Genomic DNA, 21,691 nt, shown 5'->3' with positions numbered 1-21,691 from the left:
ATTGTCACTTATTGGTCCAAAAAAATCGTTTCAATAGCTTACAAATTGCTTTGAAAGCAAGCTATTGACATCATCATTGCTCATTGATGATGATTGGTGATCACGATGTGTTCCCAAACACGGACGCAAAATCTAGGCACCTGGAGAAATCGTCAATGTGAATACATGCAAGCAATACATGCATGCAATTGTTTGCGTGTGAATGTGTCCAACCGACGGAATATTCGCATTCGACTTGGTGTTCCCGTGATGCAATCCAATTGACGAATTATAATCATTGATAACCTTCGAACATTTTGAGTTTGATAATGCATACAGGTCATGAATACTGTGGAAAATGGTGATGAAATCGATATCATATTAAGTTGGATTATATCATTGATAATGTAAGGGCCGATACAAGAAGAATTTGCAGTATTTTTAGCGCAACATATGCTACTCATCGTTTAACTAGTTGAACAAAATTAAAGTTACAACACTTATACCAAGCCATTGTTCAAAATATACATATCACATTATAAAATGGCGACTTTCTAACCTTTTTAGCGTAGAAAGAATACATGAAACCGGGAAATTTGAAGATAAATTCTGATTTTTCTAAAAAAATTTGAACGACCAAAAAAACAAAACATCATCACTTTACTCGCTGCGCCATCTGGTTGTAAATCTAACGTAAATTCGTCAATAGCATCAGTTTCTGTTCTGCTTTCACATGGAACAATCATGAAAAATTGGAACATCACGATAAAAACGAAATGAATTTTATGCAAGGTTATATAGACTTTATTTCGTTTACACCGTGAAGTGGCGCCCTCAGTTTCTATTCTGCGCATGAAGTGATCGTAAAAATCGCGTGTCACGAAAACAAAAATGAATCATGTATCAAACATCTTCAGTTGCTTTTACAAAGCCACTCAATTTCCATCGGTTGGTTTCAGGACCACCAACAAGTTTGAAAGAGTTGAATTTTACGTTAATAACAATTCCATACTCATACTCATAAAATCACACATTAACAAGAAATTCAGCAATCTTTCAAAATATTCATTCATTCATTCATTTAGAATTGATTCAGATGCAATTTCAAATAAATGATTACCGAGCCAACGGTAGTCCTACGTCTACCTTGCGGTTGTATCAGAGATATAACCCACTTCTTGTTTTTTATATTTTTTTTTTCTTGAAAGCTGAGGATTTTTTGCATAGCATATCTCGATATCAGAGATGCTATTTTTTTCGTTTTTAAGATATTATTTTCCAAAGTTGCTGCCATACGATTTCCATGGTAGAATATTTGACATTTCATTCCTTTACGTTGACTGCACGGTGACGGGACGTTGTATGTGTAGCGCGCTGTGGTCCAAGTCGAAGCGAAGCAACTGAGAGTCAAATTCCCATGGAAATCGTATGGTAGCATTCACATCCACCATCACCGGCATCTTTGACGTCGGCGAAAAAAGTCCAAGGGAATATTTGACGAGACGGTGACGGTGACGCTTTATGTGTAGCGCGCTTACTTCGGCATTCGCCGTCAACATGATTTGAATTGACTTGAAAATGAATTGACCAGCGTTGAGCCCGAGGATGACTGATGAACTATCTAGCAAATGGTTCTTCTAATTGACGTGACTAATGAATACAAATCTGCCTCTCCATTCAACCAGACTTAAATTTACGGTTTATTGTTTACCCACCGTTAACTCAAACCAATGAACTAAGACAGTTTTGAGGTATGCTATAAAGTTTCTCGCATTAGTCTTAGTAAAGTTAGTACACTTTGTATCCGAATTCAATTTTGTTAAAAAAAACAGAAATACGGGCTTATATCAACAACATTAACAAATTTGTTAGGGTTTCTGAACTATTTTATATTTGTGAGTAATTTTCGTGTACGATACAAAAAACATTGTAAGGGGTTGTATCTAGGACATGACCGCATATTTTCGACGTAGAACTACGCAATTACATTATGCAATCCACTTGTTTACCACTTCGAGTATTATTTTAGAATGCATCGAAATTGTTATATTATGTTCTTCGTTACAAATATATTTGATGAACGTCCTTTTACGTTTGATATGATGACTAGGACTACCAAAATATGTGAACGGAAGAATTGTCAAACGATCATTGTCTTTTACATTTCCCTCTGAAATTATTGCACATCTCATGTTTACGTAGTTCACGAACTGCGAAAGTTCATTCACCTCTAGTATCTGAAATGACGATTTTCCCAGGTTTCTCAGTTTAAAAGTACGTTTTAGGGAAACATATTCCGGTCTGCACAACGACAAGCGAGTACCCCCGACTTGCATGTATTCGCAAAGCGGATTCCCAGGCACATTTATTTTGAAGTCCGTGTTAGGAAAACACAGCTCGGTGGGAACAAAAATACCCCCAACTTGTATGTATATTTGCAAAGCGGATTTCCACAGGTACATCGATTTTGAAGTCTGTGTTGGGGAAACCGTAAATCGGGCCAATCAAAACTTGGCATTTAAGGCGTTTAGATAACGCTTGACATTTTACAGTTATTCAATTGTTCATGTTATGGAAAATAACATCTCATTAATTGTGATAGACGCGTAGAAATATTCCCTATCAATTGATGGAAACATTTTTCCGATCTGTTAAGAAATGTTCGAGTTATAAGCATTTGAAATATGGGTGGGGCTAGCACCCAAAAGGGCAGAACAAATGTATGGGAAAAAAGGAAGTTCTTTAAGTTTTCATCAATTTAGACCGTTTAGAGATTAGCGGATTGTAATGTATAGCATATCAAACAAATCTTAGAGAATTTCCGATTCGATTGGTATGCAAATCATGAGAATTCGTTCGCAGTGAAAATAGTTATTAACGTTAACTTTATTTCATAAAAACGTGACCTGTTTTCTGATTTGGCACCCTTCCTGAAAGACGTAGTTCTACGTCAAAGAAATCTAGCCCACCTGTAGTATATGTCAAACCACGTTGAACTCAAACATCGATACATGCACACGTAATACATTAGAGAGAGAGAGAGAGAGAGAGAGAGAAAGAGAGAGAGACGAACTCATTTTGGAGGGAGTAACTTCAATATGTATTGAATTCTATTTGACGGGGAGAAATGAAATGAGATAGTCGAGTTGTAGAGTGAGATAGCATCTAAGCGCCCGAATGACTGTTGAGTCATGTTGACGGCAGGGGTTAGACATCAATTGAATATAGGCTACCTAAAATCAAAATCAATGTAGCGTTATTTGTTTACCAACATATCATTTGCGAGGATTGAAATCGTTGAAATCACCGTAAAAATTTATTTCCAACTGCATGAGCGATTTTCATATTTCGGTTTCACATGGAGGTGTTCACATTTTACATGGAGTTTAAAGTTAGCCACTATTCGACTATATAACCGGACCGAGTTTTTTGACGTAGGACTACGTCTAACCGGAAGATATAGGGGGTGAAATGGAAATCTAGGCACTGAACAAGTAGGAAAAAATGCAAGATTTGGATCGCTTATAACTCGAGCATTTCTCAATAGATCGCAAAGGATTTTGCATCAATTGATAGGAAATATATCTACGCATCTATCATAACGAATAACATTTCACTTTTCTTGAGATAAATAATTGAATAATTGTGAAATATCAAGCATTGTCCAAATGCACTATGTGCCCATTTTTGATTGGTCCATTTTGTGCTCCTCAAATCGTACCGACCAAAACGGGCAACCAGAGCAGCAGCGAAATAGAATGAAGCACGATTGGAAAGGAAAAAGAAAAAAAATGAAGGAAACATTGGTCGCAGTCTCACACATGCGTAATTCTCGAGCCAGCCAGTCAGCCTAGAAATCTCCGCTCCGCTGCCGTAACGATCATTCTCATTCAAACCGTACACTACATCAGTTCGCATCACAACACATCAACAAACCAACCCAAGCAGCCATGTCTGGACATGGCAAAGGAGGAAAAGTGAAGGGAAAGGCAAAATCCCGCTCGAACCGTGTTGGTCTGCCAATTGCTCCGCAAGGGTAGCTAGGCCGAGCGCGTTAGTATCAGTGCACCAGTCCACCTAGCCGGCGTTATATAGTTTCGGCCGCCGAAGTGATCGTGTTGGCTGGCGAAGCTGCTCGCGACGATAAGAAAACCCACATTCAGAACAGACCACATTCGGTTCGGTGGACATCATGACTACAATAGGCAGTTGCAGCGAGTGGCGAGTGGCAAACGCAATCGCAAAACGGCAGCTGGTAGCAGAAGAAAAAGGTTTGTTCTTTTTACAATCTGCTTTGGTGGCAAATCCAGAACAAGGCGGCATCGAGGGCGTTCGAAATGGTTTTCTTCAAAACCACGAGTACAAAGTTTTCTTAATTGGAACCATTCCATAAAACAAGGCGCTTATCAGGGCCATTATACCTTTCAAAAAAGAGTTTACGAAATACAGTTCAATGCTTTCTAAAATAATATCCAAAATAATAATAAAACACAAATAAATTTTCATAATTTGTTTGCCAGGATCTGATGAGTATGTGAATTTGGCAGTTGTTCTGAGCTTATTGATAGTTGGGGACTTTCCTGATTATTCAATTTTCACCTATTCTTAAATTGTTTCCAGATTGAAAGTACAGTAATTTACAATTAGTTCGACATTTAACTAATTGGAAGGACATGTAATGCGACATATTTAGTTGAACATTTTTGTGAACATAGAGTTCGGGGTCCAAATTATGACCCCACATTGAAAGTCGACACTGTACCACTGTCATCGCAAATGTTCAATTACAGGTTAAAATCGCCTCCAATGCAACACTGAGTGGTGCTTCGGCACGTCGCATTGAATGTAATTTACTGTAAAATATGTCACAAGCTGGATGGGAAGAAATTTTCCAACTGTGAAAGCTGTGGCGAGTGGCAACAAATCGCTAAACAGGAAGGTTTAGCCGAACAAGATGGGGATATCGAGTGATAACAAAACAATAAACTCTTTAGATTGAAGATAATTTTGTGATCCTGAAAAGGACCCTTTTTAGTCTGCATGTGAATCCAACGAGCGAACAAATCGTAATGAATGCATTTTTTTGCCATCGGTGCCTTTTAACGCTCATTCGTTCGTCTCGTTGGACTCGCCACTTTGACTGAGTCTGCCGATTTGTCTCTATCCTGTGAGCGTGTACCGCTAAAGTACAAAACGCGCGGATCCACTGAAAAATATATCATCCTCTTTCAAACCGTAAATCAGTGTGGTTGTATGGCATCGTTTCACATCACATCACATCAACGGATTGGTGCCGGAGCACCAGTATACCTAATAGCGGTTATAGAATTTCGGCCGGCGGAGTGCTCGAGTTGGCTTGCAAAGCTGCTCACGACAATAAGAAAACCCGCCTACAGAACAGAGCACATTCGGTTCGGAGGCAACAACTAGTTTCAGCGAGTGGCAAACGCAATCGCAAAACGGCAGCAGGTAGATGAAGGAAAAAGTTTGTTTATACTGCTTTGGTGGCAAAACCAGCCACCGTAAAACACCGCGCTTTTCAGGGCCATTAAACCATTCAAAGAAGAGTTATTAAAAGTTATTCACAATACCAATGCATTCTAAAGTGACATAATATGACATATAATATAAACTGATTTATTTTGTTTATGCTTGTTCTTGAACTTATTGATGGTTGGGGTCTTTTAAATTGATCATTCAGTTTTCACAAACCCATGCTTGGTTTCCGAATTAAAAGTGGCTTCAAATTACAACACATTGTATGCAGGATGGCATTAACGAATTTTCTCGGTAGCAAGAACTGCTTTCTTTGGTTGATAACTGATGTTGAAAATTGACTGACGTTACATCTGCATTGTATAGAAAATTAACTAAGAGCAACATGATGAGCTATGTATTTCCTGCTGCTCCGTTCTTATTTTAAAGGACTTTAATCCGAAGGTCATCCGTCCCTGTATTTACTGTTGGTTTTTCAGAACGCTTCTAGCTCGTTTATTTCTCGACAGATCGTAGAGTTCGTCTCCAAAACCTCAGTTTATTTTTCATTTTTATTTACTTTGTTTGCGGAGACTACAAATCTTACAATTCATTCGTCTCCGAAACCACAGTTTAAGGTACGGTAATGTGCTCAATAGTGAAATATATGATAGTGAATGAGCTGATAACCACCTATGCATTCCCTATTACATGCCCGGCGTTGAACATTTAATAAGTACAAAGCATTCAGAAAAAAAACAAGAATCAAGTTTGTAAAAAAAAACGCAAAAACACAACACCAAAGGTTCGAAATATATATTTAGCAAAAGCTGTCCCCTTTGTATAGTCCTACGTCACTCCGGTTATGTCCCCGACATTACCAACCCGTCTTTTTTTTCTTCTGTATTATAGTGATTTTCAACTCATTTGGCTGGTTCGTCACTTTTACTTCCATTTTTGGAAGAATGTCGGGAGTGAGAATTGAACTCGTGACCTTCAGCGTGAGAGGCATGGATGTTACCAGTACGCCAGATCGCCTCCACACCGGACCGAGTTGTAAACAACAATAATTGACAGAACCAAAATGTCAGTGAACCGCAGCAATATCGGGTACACTGGCAATATGAGGGATTTGACGTTTTAGTCATACCCCTGGTTGACGGAGAAACTGCTGGAAGAAGCCTTATTTCCAATTCGGGATATCGAAGCTGAGTTTGACAACCAGTTTATATGAAGCAAAGATACACAAAACGCAAAGCAAAAAGTGGTGGATTTGAACGAATAATTTCACAAATGTAATGAATTGATTTTGATAATGGTAAGCGTTGAATGGAAGAATAATGTTCTACAGAGCTAATTAGGTTGAAATATATCCACTAGAAACATTAGAAACATATTTTTATTGCTGTAGAAAATGACGCTTTCTATGTGGCGGGAAAAATAAACACAGCTTCAAGTACAAAATTATCAATGAAAATCAAATTATCCGCACCACATGAATATTCTAAGTAAAAGTGTAACGAGTTTTGTACAAGTGATAAAAAAATCGTGAGCGAAAACAGTGTCTAATGATGATTTTTTTCGCGTGAAGAACGCGAGGTGAAAACGCGACATGCAATGTATTTGTGGGCTTGGGAGATATTTTTAATTTCAATGCCGGAGGAAGTCGTTTGGTTGTCGAGGGTAATTATACATACCTGGTGGAAAGAAATGCACCGCGATGATATGAAGATTTCAGGTATGGTTGTTTATCAATGGCTCAAATTCCATCCTGAGCCGTTAAAGCTATTGGAGGTATAAGGTTTTATCTGTTCTCGATGAAAGGTTACACTATTCTGGGCCAATATCTTAATTTATAATCAGGAACGACTATATAAATCGAGCGACAGTAAGGTTCAGCGATATGATCATATTTTTCAGTATTACTAACAAAAGCAATTTCCTTATTGTAAAGACAATTCGTCCAACTTTTGATGTCCACGTTTCAAAGATTCTGGTGAAAAGATTTAGGAGTTCTTCTAGTGATGATTATACACGCATCCTGACTATGTAACCAGACCATGCAAACAACATTTAAAAATAGTTTTCATTCAATGTGTTAAAATTTCCAAGTGCATTTGAGCATGCTAGTCTCAATGAAGGTACTCTTATTCGAGTCTCTATTGTGTGTCAATGCAATAAATAAACGTTTCCTGAAGTATAAACTGCTTTACAAAGCTCCACTCTATCACTACGTATTCGGTTTTTTTTATAAACTACAATAGAATTCTCGAAAAAATAGCACTCAAAGTTCAATTGAAAAACACACGGTTTATTTACTTTTTCCACATACATTCCAAAAATCCGCTAGATGGCGACAGCGTACCTTCTATGTCGCGAATTAAATACAAAGGAGAATCTCTTCATAGTCCGCTGACTATCCTCCATTTCTCCACCGATCGCATAGATATCTGCATCAACGAATAGTGAATGAAGCTGAACGCCCTACAGAAAATGATTGTTTTTTTCTGAAACGTATGCTTGCTTTAGCTTATACAGGGTGACAAAAAAGTCCGGTCACACAGGAAAATCTCAATATTTCAAAGAATAAGAAGAAAATCTGAAGCTGGCTTTCATAGCTTTATTCAGTAATAAAGATACTTCACAGACGATATCTCAGAATTACACCACCTTTCTCTGATCGAACCAGCTTCAGACGTCTCGGAAAGTCGTCGCAAGCGGCGCGCACGTGCTCCATCGGTATCTCGTCCCAGATTTTCGTGATAACTCGCTTGAATTGCTCCAAATTTGTTTTTTTATAGTCGTTCAGCTTCGACATCATGTATCCCCACACGAAATAATCCAGTGGATTCAGATCCGGAGACGACGGAGGCCATTCATTCTTCGAAATGAAATCGGCCAAGTTTTCCTTACACCACGCCTGAACAACCTTTGCGGTGTGGAATGGGGCGCCATCTTGCTGGAAGCAGTAGTAATCGTCTTCAAACAATAGTTCAGCTTGAGGCAGAACATTTTTCTTCAAAACCATGTCCAGGTAGTACGCTGCGTTGATTTTGACCCCTTTATCGATAAAAATAAGAGGCAGTTTACCTCTCTTGCAAATGGCTCCCCAAACCATCACTGACGTCTTATTTTAGAACCGGGAAACGTTCAGCTTGTCCGCAAGAGTTTGCTGGAGGCTCACACTCCAAACTTGATCATTTTGGCGATTGACTGTTTGCTCCAAAACGAACAGCTTCTCGTCCAAAAAAATAATCTCGTCATCTGCGCGCCAACCGAGCAACTCCCGCGACCGTTGGTACCTCTTGTCCTTTGTAGCTTTGGTAACCCCATGAACCACCTGTTTTTTGTACGGTGTAAGTTTTAAATTCTTGCGCAGAAGCAGGCGGATTGATTCTCGGTTCATTTTAAGGTTCCTGGCCAGCTTCCGTGCAGATTGGGCGGGATTCCGGCGAATCCGGTCTCGTATAATCTTTTTCAGCCTTGGAGTTCTCACAGACCTTGGTCGTCCATATCGTGCCTTGTCCTCGGTGCCTCCGGTCTCTAGGTACCGATTTATGGTCCGGTATACGAATTTCCGGTTGATTCCGAGCGGTTTTAGGTGTTTGAATATGTGTCCGGGTTTGTACCCTTTCACATATTCAGCGATAACAGCTGCTCTTAACTCTGCCATGGCTCACAACTCAATGTAAACAAACTGCACAGAAACGAAATTCTGCCACTTTGGGCAGCAAAGTTAGCCCTTTCATTTGACATATATATGGCACCAGAGAGATGCAACGTGTAGGCTACAGGCGACTGCAAAAAAGTGTGACCGGACTTTTTTGTCACCCTGTATATGTCGATTCCGCAAATGTCGCGTTGCAAACTTTGAAGTTTATAGCCTCTATAAAAGGAACAAAGACAAATAGCATGTAACATTGCATCAGCCTAGATGTGTAAATTATTTGACTCAGCAACTTTCTTTTTTGTTTAGTTTCTCTCTAAACAGCGATCAGCCAACTCCATATGATGTGATCTGATATAAAAATTTGAATCTGTTTTTGAAGGCTACAATAAAGTTTCAACAAAATCCCGTGTCAGGGACCGCTGAAAATTCTTTAAAAAAAGATAACGTAGAACTTGAATTCTCCCTCAACTCAATTATCATTTTCAATATTATCTTAGGAAGGAATTAAATTTTACCTTCCTAAGATAATATTGAAAATGATAATTGAGTTGAGGGAGAATTCAAGTTCTACGTTAACAATGCGGTCGTGTCTTGGACATTACCCATTACATAACTCCATTTTTTTTTTCTAATTAACATACGCTGCTGTACGACCCTAGTATTATTTTAAAATATTTGTTTCTTTGAAGTTTTGGATTTTTTTTCTAAAATTCAAAGCTTGGATTTCTAAGGATATTGAAAAATGCTACACGATTTAGGGAATTCACAAAAATATATGTCTGGTTTTAAACCTTAATGAGGAACTGCAGGACAATCGAAGAGAAACCGTTGGACTGCAATAGCAATCTTAAAAAAACTCAATCAAATACTTCTTTAGACATTTACCATCTTTAAATACACCATTCGTAACTTGCCAATTCGATGTACGATTTTCGCGGAAACTTCGCATTTCCAGCCCAGTGTCACTTCTGTTCCGAACTTCACTTTGAGCACGGCACCGACACCGTCGGCACTATACATCCACCGACGGAAAGGAAAGCTGCTCATACTTATTATGAGCGAAATAATCTTATCTTTGGCTCTGTCAGAATAAATGTTATACACCATACCTTGATTCCATCCCAAGGACCTCTCTCCCCCCTTCCACGGATACGTTCTGCTCCCCCCAAAACACATAACATTCAAGATTTTCTTACGCTCGGTGAACCCCTTTATTCTCCGCTTACCGGGTGGGACTTTCAGGGCACATTACGCCAAACGTCCCAACCTGAATTTGATGGCAGCGTAATTACAGCCCTGTGCTTTGATCATCCTAGCAGCAGCAGCAGCAGCAGCATCACCAATCTCGAGGCGTGTCTGCTCTAATCCTGTGTCACATGCCTCCTTTCCGCTTCACAACCTCTCAGAACCGTTCGTCGTAGTCGTCTTCGCATCAGCCGAAAGGCATCAATACCATAATCATCATCATCAGCATCATCGTCGCTAGCAACAGCAACATCAACAACAACAGCAGCAGCAGCATCACCATCGTAATCACGGCAAACTGCAAGATTGATGATTTATTTATTCTCCTGCTTTACCCACCTTTCCGGATCTCTCTCTTTCTCTCTCCCGCTGTGTTCCTTGTTTTGATAAACTCGTTTTCTGAAATTCTATTTTCTGAAGTCTTGCTCCTTGCACCGTCCCATTCCGCAAACGCCGTGTGCCGCGCGTAGGTGTAAAAATATGAATTCACAATTACGCCACAAAACGAATCCTGAGGGGTGCCACGCGAGGCAATCAGAACTTTTTCCCGGCGATGCATTTGCCGTTTGCCGGCTCTTTCATCCTGAGCGGAGAAAACATAGAATCAAATAAAATTGGCTCTTCTTCTTCTTCTTCTTCCTCGGTCTCCCTCTCCCCTAATTGGACTTCCGGCTGACGGATGTTTCCGTCTTCACGTACCAGGGTGATCGACGAGTGACGACAAACATTGCCGGTGCTCACTTCTGATTTTATTCATGCTCCGATTCACCGTGTGTTTATTTGCAATTAAACTTATGGTGATGAAGTTTTTGTGTGGTCTTCTTGTGATAACACATCACTGAGATATGAACGATGATGGATACACGTTTGGTATGATTTTCATTTTTCCGCATGTTCGCATCCTGAATTGTTTCAGTGTTGTAGAATTGATGACATGTTACTATTTTCAAAAACAATCGATATTTTTTCCATAAATGAGAATGTTCATATATGATCTAATGCTATCTGATACATAACAGTTGGTATAGCCATAAGCAGTGCAAATTCAAAATGGCCGCCACCACAAAATGGTACCATATATATTTTATATAGAAACCTCATCAATATGGGAAAGTTTCTCGACTAGTAGAACATAGCAGATAATGAAAAATCCAATTCCAAGATGGCCGCACTCCCCAAACAACAAATTACTTTTTTTAATGGTTTCATTCAGCTTGACCTGTTTGTATGTATGTTTGAATGTCTTGTAGGGTTGTCCCACATTAATAGAAAATTGACCCCGTTCCTATGGACTAATTGATCTGAAATTTGGAACATACATTTAATTCTACTGTCATTATAAAACTGCATATTCCATGATCTTGAAAAATTCAATTTGGCCGTCGTTAAAAAATGGCTGAATGATTTGACTTGGAGAACACGAAACATAATAAACAACATAAATTCAAAAAGACGAGTGGGTAATCTCGGGGACATAACCGGAGTGACGTAGGACTATACAAAGGTGACAGCTTTTGCTAAATATATATTTCGAATATATTTTTTTATTTTCTTCTCCTACGTGAATACCTACCTATCTACCTGAAAAATGGATTAGTTTACTGTTTACTCTTTATGAACATGTTGGGGGTTCTGAAAAGAACCATTGGTGTTGTGTTTTTGCGTTTTTTTTACAAACTTGATTCTTGTTTTTTTTCTGAAGGCTTTGTACTTATTAAATGTTCAACGCCGGGCATCTTTCGGCGTATGAACATCGTACAATCAAAAAGATGTCTGTGATAGGGAATGCATAGGTGGTCATCAGTTCATTCACTATCATATATTTCACTATTGAGCACATTACCGTACCTTAAACTGTGGTTTTGGAGACGAATGAATTGTAAGATTTGTAGTCCCCGCAAATAAAGTAAATAAAAATGAAAAAGAACTGAGGTTTTGGAGACGAACTCTACGATCTGTCGAGAAATAAACGAGCTAGAAGCGTTCTGAAAAACCAACAGTAAATACAGGGACGGATGACCTTCGGATTAAAGTCTTTAAAATAAGAACAGAGCGGCAGGAAATACATAGCTCATCATGTTGCTCCTTAGTTAATTGTCTATACAATGCAGATGTAACGTCAGTCAATTTTCAACATCAGTTATCAACCAAAGAAAGCAGTTCTTGCTACCGAGAAAACTCGATAATGCCATCCTGCATACAATGTGTTGTAATTTGAAGCCACTTTTAATTCGGAGACCATGTATGGGTTTGTGAAAACTGAATGATTAATTTAAAAGACCTCAACCACCAATAAGTTCAAAAACAAGCATAAACGAAATAAATCAGTTCATATTATATGTCATATTATGTCACTTTAGAATGCATTGGTATTGTGAATAACTTTTAATAACTCTTCTTTGAATGGTTTAATGGCCCTGAAAAGCGCGGTGTTTTACGGTGGCTGGTTTTGCCACCAAAGCAGTATAAACAAACTTTTTCCTTCATCTACCTGCTGCCGTTTTGCGATTGCGTTTGCCACTCGCTGAAACTAGTTGTTGCCTCCGATCCGAATGTGCTCTGTTCTGTAGGCGGGTTTTCTTATTGTCGTGAGCAGCTTTGCAAGCCAACTCGAGCACTCCGCCGGCCGAAATTCTATAACCGCTATTAGGTATACTGGTGTTCCGGCACCAATCCGTTGATGCGATGTGATGTGAAACGATGCCATACAACCACACGGGTTTACGGTTTGAAAGAAAATAAGATATTTTGTTGAGGTCCGCGTGTTTTATACTACAGCGGTACACACTCACAGGATAGAGACAAATCGGCAGACTCAGCCAAAGGGGTGAGTCCAACGAGACGAACGAATGAGCGTTAAAAGGCAGCGATGGCAAAAAAATACATGTGCAAAGTTTAAAGCCTCTTAAAAACAAAGAAAGAAAGCAGAAAAATACATTCATTACGATTTGTTCGCTCGTTGGATTCACATGCTGGCTAAAAAAGGGTCCTTTTCAGGATCACAAAATTATCTTCAATCTAAAGAGTTTATTGTTTTGTTATCACTCGATATCCCCATCTTGTTCGGCTAAACCTTCCTGTTTAGCGATTTGTTGCCACTCGCCACAGGATTCACAGTTGGGAAATTTCTTCCCATCCAGTTTGTGACATGTTGTACAGTAAATTACATTCAATGCGACGTGCCGAAGCACCACTCAGTGTCGCATTGGAGGAGATTTTAACCTGTAATTGAACATTTGCGATGACAGTGGTACAGTGTCGAATTTCAATGTGGGGTCATAATTTGGATCTCTATGTTTACAAAAATGTCCAACTAAATAAGTCGCATCACATGTCCGTCCAATTAGCTAAATGTCAAACTAATTGTAAATTACTGTACTTTCAATCTGGAAACAATTTAAGAATTGGTGAAAATTGAATAATCAGGAAAGTCCCCAACTATCAATAAGCTCAGAACAACTGCCAAATTCACATACTCATCAGATCCTGGCAAACAAATTATGAAAAAATCAGTTTGTGTTTTATTATTATTTTGGATATTATTTTAGAAAGCATTGAACTGTATTTCGTAAACTCTTTTTTGAAAGGTATAATGGCCCTGATAAGCGCCTGTTTTATGGAATGGTTCCAATTTAGAAAACTTTGTACTCGTGGTTTTGAAAAAAAACCATTTCGTACGCCCTCGATGCCGCCTTGTTCTGAATTTGCCACCAAAGCAGTTTGTATAAAGAACAAACTTTTTTTCTTCTGCTACCTGATGCCGTTTTGCGATTGCGTTTGCCACTCGCCACTCGCTGCAACTGCCTATTGTTGTCTTGATGTCCACCGAACCGAATGTGGTCTGTTCTGAATGTGGGTTTTCTTATCGTCGCGAGCAGCTTCGCCAGCCAACACGATCACTTCGGCGGCCGAAACTATATAACGCCGGCTAGGTGGACTGGTGCACTGACACTAACGCGCTCGGCCTAGCTACCCTTGCGGAGCAATTGGCAGACCAACACGGTTCGAGCGGGATTTTGCCTTTCCCTTCCAATTCCTCGTTTGCCATGTCAAGACATGGCTGCTTGGGTTGGTTTGTTGATGTGTTGTGATGCGAACCGATTTGGTGTACGGTTTGAATGAGAATGATCGTTACGGCAGCGGAGCGGGGATTTTTAAGCTGACTGGGTGGCTCGAGAATTACGCATGTGTGAGACTGCGACCAATGTTTTGTTCATTTTTTTTCTTTTTCCTTTCCAATCGTGCTTCATTCTATTCCGCTGCTGCTCTAGTTGCCCGTTTTGATCGGTACGATTTGAGGAGCACAAAATGGACCAATAAAAAATGGGCACATAGTGCATTTGGACAATGCTTGATATTTCACAATTACTCAATTATTTATCTCAAGAAAAATGAAATGTTATTCGTTATGATAGATGCGTAGATATATTTCCTATCAATTGATGCAAAAACCTTTGCGATCTATTGAGAAATGCTCGAGTAATAAGCGTTCCAAATCTTGCATTTTTTCCTACTTGTTCAGTGCCTAGATTTCCATTTCACCCCCTATATCTTCCGGTTAGACGTAGTCCTACGTCAAAAAGGTCGCCGCAACTAAATGCTCGACTATGTATTTTTATAAATCCTCTCAATATCGGTATCAAATGAAATTATTTAACTAATACAGTACATCACGCAAATATTCCGAAGAAAATTAGGTAAGAAATAAATGTTGGATTTCCATTATCCACAGTTAGTTGTTTCATCGTATACACCACGATTTTATTTTAGTCTCATCATTGCCCTAGATCAATGAAGGAACGGATGTGAAAACTACTAACTTGTACTTGTCTAATTATTTTCTAGCTTTTTGAACATTAAACCTTTCCGTTTTCTTATGTCGATTGAAAAACGATTTAACTATTTGCAGCAAAATACAGCTATACAAATCAATCATCTCTCCTCATTTAGACTTTTGCTCTTCCATTTTAGTTTTAGCCAATGACACACAAATATCGAGATTACAGCGCTTGCAAAACAAAATAATGCGGTTGATACTAAAATGTAACAGATTCACTTCCTCATCTTCAATGTTGAACGCTCTGCATTGGTTATCCGTGAAGCAAAGAATTGTTTATTTAACTATGGTGTTCATTTTTTAAGTAATTAACGGTTTTCTGCCTCGATATTTGTGTGATCGAGTTGAAAGAGGAAGTGACTTTCACAGTTATAACACAAGAAACGCGAATGAATTGAGAACACCCAATTTCTTGACATGTGCTTCACAAAATTCGTTGTACTTCAAAGGAATAAATGTATTCAACTCGATGTCAAGACATATTAAATGCGCAACAACACTTACAGAATTTAAGATGCACTGTATTTTACATGTAAAATCTGTGTTTTCTTAACAGCTGAACGAGTTTTTGTTTATTTTTATGACGAAGATCTTTACTGACGAAGTTTTATACGAACGGATAATTTAATGTGGACAATTTTATTGCAGTTTGTTTTCAATATTTTCAATGAATCTGACGAAGTTTTTTTTTTGAACGGATTATATTATCTAGATCATTTAATTTTTTTTTAAATTATCTTTTTTTTAATTTGTATTGATCTCTATTATGTCTGTCATGATCTTGGTGATGACGGACTATTTTTATTTTTATTTTGTCGTTCTTATAGTTGTATTAGTTTAAAAAAAATAAAAGTAGTCTACAAAAGTTTGAGCGTTGCGCGCGAGACACAGATATAAAGGATATTAAATTGAAAGTTTTTTTTTAGTGCCGGTCTAGGAATTTTTCGTAAAGGAAATTTTCTCGATTTCTCTGAATGAGGGTATTTACAGTCAATCTAAAACAAGGCTGGCGGTTGGACTTGTGCTCTGGTGGACCACTTGGCTGCAAGGGCCTCGTCGGGGCCGTATCGGCACTGTGGCGGACATGACTGAGTATTGGCTTTTTTGGACATTGCAATTTTTTGAACTTATATCTGTAAATAAAATCAGTTCGTTTTTCATGTTTGCTAAACTGATTTCAATGTTGAGAAAAATAAATAAATTATCTTTTAGATAACTCGTCTTGCTCAAACCTCTGTAGGGGAAGGAGGCGGGACCATCATCATCATTAAACCGTTTAACTTAAAAAGTTTTTTTTACTTATTTTATTTTCTAGTTTTTAGCAAATTATGTGTATCATTAGTATACTTTTATACTAAATGTATAAAGTATACCATTCAAAAAATAATTTTTTTTTTCAAATTTTTATTTCTAACCTAACTTTCTAGGGAATATTTTGGTGATATACTGTATTCTATTAGTCAAATCATTTAATTCGATACCCATATTGATAGGGTCCTGAGAAGATATGAAATCCACCATTTTGTAGTGGCCGCCATCTTGGATTTGCATTTTTTATAAATAACTGTGTTCTACTAGTCAAGCCCTTTCATTTGATACCCATATTGATGGGGTTCTGAGAAAATATGAAAACCACCATTTTGTAGTGGCCGCCATCTTGGATTAGTATTTTTCATAAATAACTGTGTTCTACTAGTCAAGCCCTTTCATTTGACACCCATATTAGCTATTCAATATGGAATTATTATGAAAGTTATTCAAAATTTCCGGAAATCAAATATAAAATACTCCGGATAATCGAATTCCGGATAATCGAGTCCGACCTGTATAATAATATTAATGATAATAATTTACTAAGATAAAATAAATGCAATGCAAATGATTTCCCGACAATCGGTTGCAAGGTATAATACCTATACCCTCAACACTTTTATTCTATGCTTACCCATTTTGCCGCCAGACTGAAAAAAAACACTCATGGCTTCTTATCTCTCTTCATTTCGTAGAGAATTCACCAACCTTCGAAAATTCCAACGATTGCAACAAAATGAATATATCATATAATAAGGTTATATAAGGGTTATATAAATAAATAATGTCAAATATGGTTTTTAGATTTGATCACAATTTGAATTCTTTTTTTTTTATGAAACGATGTAGGAATTAACAAAAATGTTTTTTTTTTCTCTATCTTTTTGCAGGGTCCGTGGAACACAATATCGAACTACTATTTCAAGGGCTGCTCTTGTGTGTAAGTTATAGAACCTTTTCAGTCGTATAACTCAAGTTTGCGTCCTTCGGTTGGAGATATTTCTACGCGTCTATCACGATACAGAACATTGATAATTCGTTGAAACGAACTATTTAAAAATCAGAAGATATCAAGCATTATCTAAACGAAAATTCCACGTCTGTGCTCCTCAAAACGTACCGACTAAATGCTCTCTTCAGTAGCAGTGAGGCACAATTTGAATATATCTATACCATTGCGAAAACAATGGTCCGGCCGCACTGTTAACGTAGGACCACGAAATTATTGCCAGGAAGAAAAAAACTGAAATTTGTAAAGGTATTAGTTAATTAAATTAAATACTTTTTTTATATAACACTTTTCATAATCACCTTTTGGTTGGTTGGTTCTTTTCGTCAGTGATTCTTATCAAACATACATAAAACATTACATTACATAAAAAATTATCTCTTCCTGAAGAGCATTTTAGTTTCCATTTTTAAGTATGGTTAGGAACATATTTTCAACACATCAAATCGATATTAACAGAGACTAAACATATTAATTCATACTTAATTCTGACTCAATCGACATAGCAATCAGATAATTACAATAATTATTGAAAAAAAAGTCCATTTTACAAAAATTTACATGAAATGCAACTTTTTTTCTTATCCATACAACCAATGTTGCGGCTCAGTTTCCTCGGGAACTGCTGAACCGGATTGCACGCGACAAGTTTCATTTGGGAATAAAATGAATTTTTGTGTGTAAATTCACGCGATTGACATGTGTAGTAGAAAAAGTTTGCAGAACATATCAATCCGGAAATCAAGACACAGAAATGTTACAATTGGAACATTAGTTATTTTTACAAAGGGTGGAGGCGATCTGGCGTAGTGGTAACATCCATGCCTCTCACCCAAAGATCACGAGTTCAATTCTCACTTTCGATATTCTTCCAAAAATGGAGGTAAAAGTGACGAACCAGCCAAAAGTGTTAGAAGTCATTAAAATTGAAAGAAAAAATTACAAAAAAAACATGAAAAATTATTTTCAAATAAGTTTTTCGAGAATAATTAAATTTATTTTTAATAGTTTTTAATTAATTTCTTCAATATTTACTAATGAATATCCAAACAATATCCTACATTTCATTCTTTGACCAACATTGTTTAGGGATTATTGTTTTTGAGTTAGATATTTTTGTTAAAAATTAGGAAAAAAAACATAGGCCCTTTTCAAATAGTCGTCCAGATTTTTTTTAAAGATTTCAAGTATCGTCGTGGGCAGAGATCCCAACTTTCCTGATTTTTCAGGATTTCCCAGACTTTTTAGCACACTCCCTGATATCCTGACGAACACTCAATTCATCCTGAATTTTGTGCTCTTTACATTATTCGTAATACATATACTGTATTCCATGACAAAGTTTTCTGTCATGATAGTTCTCCGGTTCACACTTGTATATATCTGACATTGAGTTAAATTCTCTAGACGCAAAGCTGTACTTAACTTTTTTTTATCTCTACCCTTCCAACACAGTGCCCTGTGGCTTTCCAACACACTGCTACAAAATTTCATGGAACCAGATTGTCTGACGAACTTATGAAACAACGAGATAAAGATTCATTCCAAAGCATGGATGATGAATTCAGTGAAAATTTGAATATTGATGTCTCTGTAGTTTTTCCGGAAAACTATTGGGTTGGGGAAAAAGAAATGTCGTATTTCTGATCGATATGTGACGCTTTATTTAGCATACTTAAAATTATCCAATTCAAGTCAAATATGCACCGTTTTCTCCGCAAACTTGTTGCCATTTAGAAGGCAACTTCATTATCCCCCTATAACCCCCCCCCCCCCCCTCCTTATTTGCAAAAAACTCAAACAGCCAGTTTTCGCAAGCCTCTTTTGAGGCCAACTTAGTATCACCAAGAGCGTTTTGCATGGACCGGAAGAGATGATAATCACTTGAAGCCAGGTCCGTACTATACGGTGGGTGCAATAGGACATCCCATCCGAGCTCCCGTAGCTCCTGGCGGGTCCTCAAAGATGTGTGAGGCCGAGCGTTGTTCTGGTGGAAAACAACACCATTGTTATTGATCATTTCTGCCCGCTTCTGGTCAATCACCTGATTCAAACGGTCAAGCTGCTCACAGTAGAGAAACGAGTTGAGGGTCTGGCCATAGTTGAGCAGCTCATAGTGGATGATTCGCTTCCAATCGCCCCAAACACACAGCAAAACCTTCCTGGCCGTCAATCCGGGCTTGGCAGCTCACCGCGTTTCGACCACGACTTTTTTTGCTTTAGGTTGTCGTACGTGATCCACTTTTCATCACCAGTCATCAACTTCTTCCAAAATGGGTCGAGTTCGTTCCGTTTCAGCAGTGCATCGCAGGCGTTGATTTGGTCTAAAAAATTACTCGTGTGGCACCCATACATCCAGCTTTTTTTGGAATTCAATCTTCTGCAAATGGTTCCAAACGGTTTTATGGTCTATACCCAGTTCCTGGCCAATCGAGCGAGTGCTCACATGCCGGTATACTTGGATGATTTCAACGATTTTATCGGTTTCCACGACGATTTTCCTACCAGTACGGGGTGTATCTTCGACAGCCACTACACCAGAACGAAATCGATCAAACAAACGCTATGCTGTGCGAATCGTTACAGTATCGGGTCCATAAACTACACAACTTTTTTCGGCCGCCTTCGTTGCAGTTTTACATCGCAGGTAGTAAACACGTAAAATATGGTTAATTTCTTGCTTGGTGGACTCCATCTTTGACGCGCTATAACTTGATACTGAAAAGGACAATCACAACACTGTCAAAACGACACTTGTAGCGCAGATTTCGTTTTTAAATAGCCGTATAGTATGACCCGATGCGATAAGTACAACACAAGATATGTTTAAGTGTTGCCATATATTGACAATATACGACATTTCTTTTTCCCCATCCCAATATAAACGATCAAAAAGTCAGGCGAAACACAAGTATTTCCATTTATGCGAGGATTAATACCATGCTTATTATTTTTTTTACATACATCCGGTCTTCGCCCGAAGGAAGATATACTCTGTTTATGGTGGGATTTGGAATGAATTCTGTATTATGAGCTTATGAGCAAGCAACCTGTTTCGCACATGTATGGCTCGCAGCAGTTTTCGACGAGAAAGCAAACATGTTCTGGGAGGATAGAACACTTAAGCTGTGTGAAAGATAGCGAAAGATTGGGAAACAGAACTATGGATATTAAATTAAATTATAATGCTTTGATTGAAAATGATGTTTTTGTTTTCTCAAAAATCAACATTAACTTTTCGGACAACCCAATATGAGCTATCTTGATTTATACTGATTTTTATTTTCATTCTTCCTGAGTTTTTAAAATTATAGTTATCGAGTTGGTACCCCCTGGTCGTGGGGGAGTGAGAATGGATCAAAGAAGGAAGTTTTCAAATTGTTTGTTGAATAACTATCTTAAATAAGTGTGGATCAAACTTCTGCGTTTAGTAATGTGTAATGCGTTGTGTAATGATCGTTGATCTGGGGGATTGTTACTTATTGTGAGTGTATTGGTGTATTTTTGCATGTACAATCCAGCTTAGTTGTATATGTTCAATTTTAAGCTTGACCCATTCTCACCCCCTACTCAGCGTAAATAGGAAATTATTTCGAAAATGTTGAAATTCCCATGAAAAAAATTCGATGTCCAAAAACAACAATGGCTCATCTAGACAAGACATGAAAGAATCGTTCTATCAACTATGTAACCTTGTAGTAGTTCCGTATAAGACTAAGCATTGGTGTTATTTGATGGCTATTTACGTTTCAAACTGTAATGTTGTGATGGAACTCATTAAGGTGAAGGTGGAAGGAAGCCACAAAAGGCTTCCACAATGGCGCTCATTTATTTCATCTCCCTCTCTCACCCCTCGTCCGATGTGCAAAAAAAATCAATAATTTTGCGAAACAGTGTGTAGAAAATGATCGTTTTCGATTGATTCCCCATAAAGTAATATCAACCAAACACTAATAGATTACTCATAAGATATAAAATTTTCATCTGCATTTATGAAAAACGTCGAAAAATTCGAGCTAGTGCTCTGAAAGTTAAATTTTCATTTTTAAATTTTTCCCAATGGTTTTGTTTGTATTGGTGTAAACATCGTTATTTTTTTCTACACTGATGCCAGACAACATCATCGAAATAGCTATAAAAACCACTCAATAAAATGTTATTCCTG

General features: G+C 37.9%; 2 protein-coding genes across 6 annotated transcripts in view; one reads left to right on the top strand and one right to left on the bottom strand.

Annotated features, from left to right (window-relative positions):
* LOC129766565 (alpha-mannosidase 2) overlaps nucleotides 1–21,691 on the top strand; it is a 446,086-nt gene that overhangs the window by 120,761 nt on the left and 303,634 nt on the right. For all 5 annotated transcript variants that reach the window (XM_055767155.1, XM_055767146.1, XM_055767153.1 and 2 more), the window contains one exon: nucleotides 17,408–17,457. The gene's annotated coding sequence lies outside the window, so the exon portion shown is untranslated. The remainder of the gene's footprint in view (nucleotides 1–17,407; nucleotides 17,458–21,691) is intronic.
* Nucleotides 8,588–9,127, bottom strand: LOC129781043 (uncharacterized). The gene has a single exon (XM_055789151.1). It carries the CDS (start codon nucleotides 9,125–9,127, stop codon nucleotides 8,588–8,590), a length of 540 nt encoding a protein of 179 aa, XP_055645126.1.

The sequence above is a fragment of the Toxorhynchites rutilus genome, chromosome 1, assembly GCF_029784135.1.
Source record: "Toxorhynchites rutilus septentrionalis strain SRP chromosome 1, ASM2978413v1, whole genome shotgun sequence".
Classification (NCBI taxonomy): Eukaryota; Metazoa; Arthropoda; class Insecta; order Diptera; family Culicidae; genus Toxorhynchites; species Toxorhynchites rutilus.
This window is presented reverse-complemented; position numbering and strand designations above follow the sequence as displayed.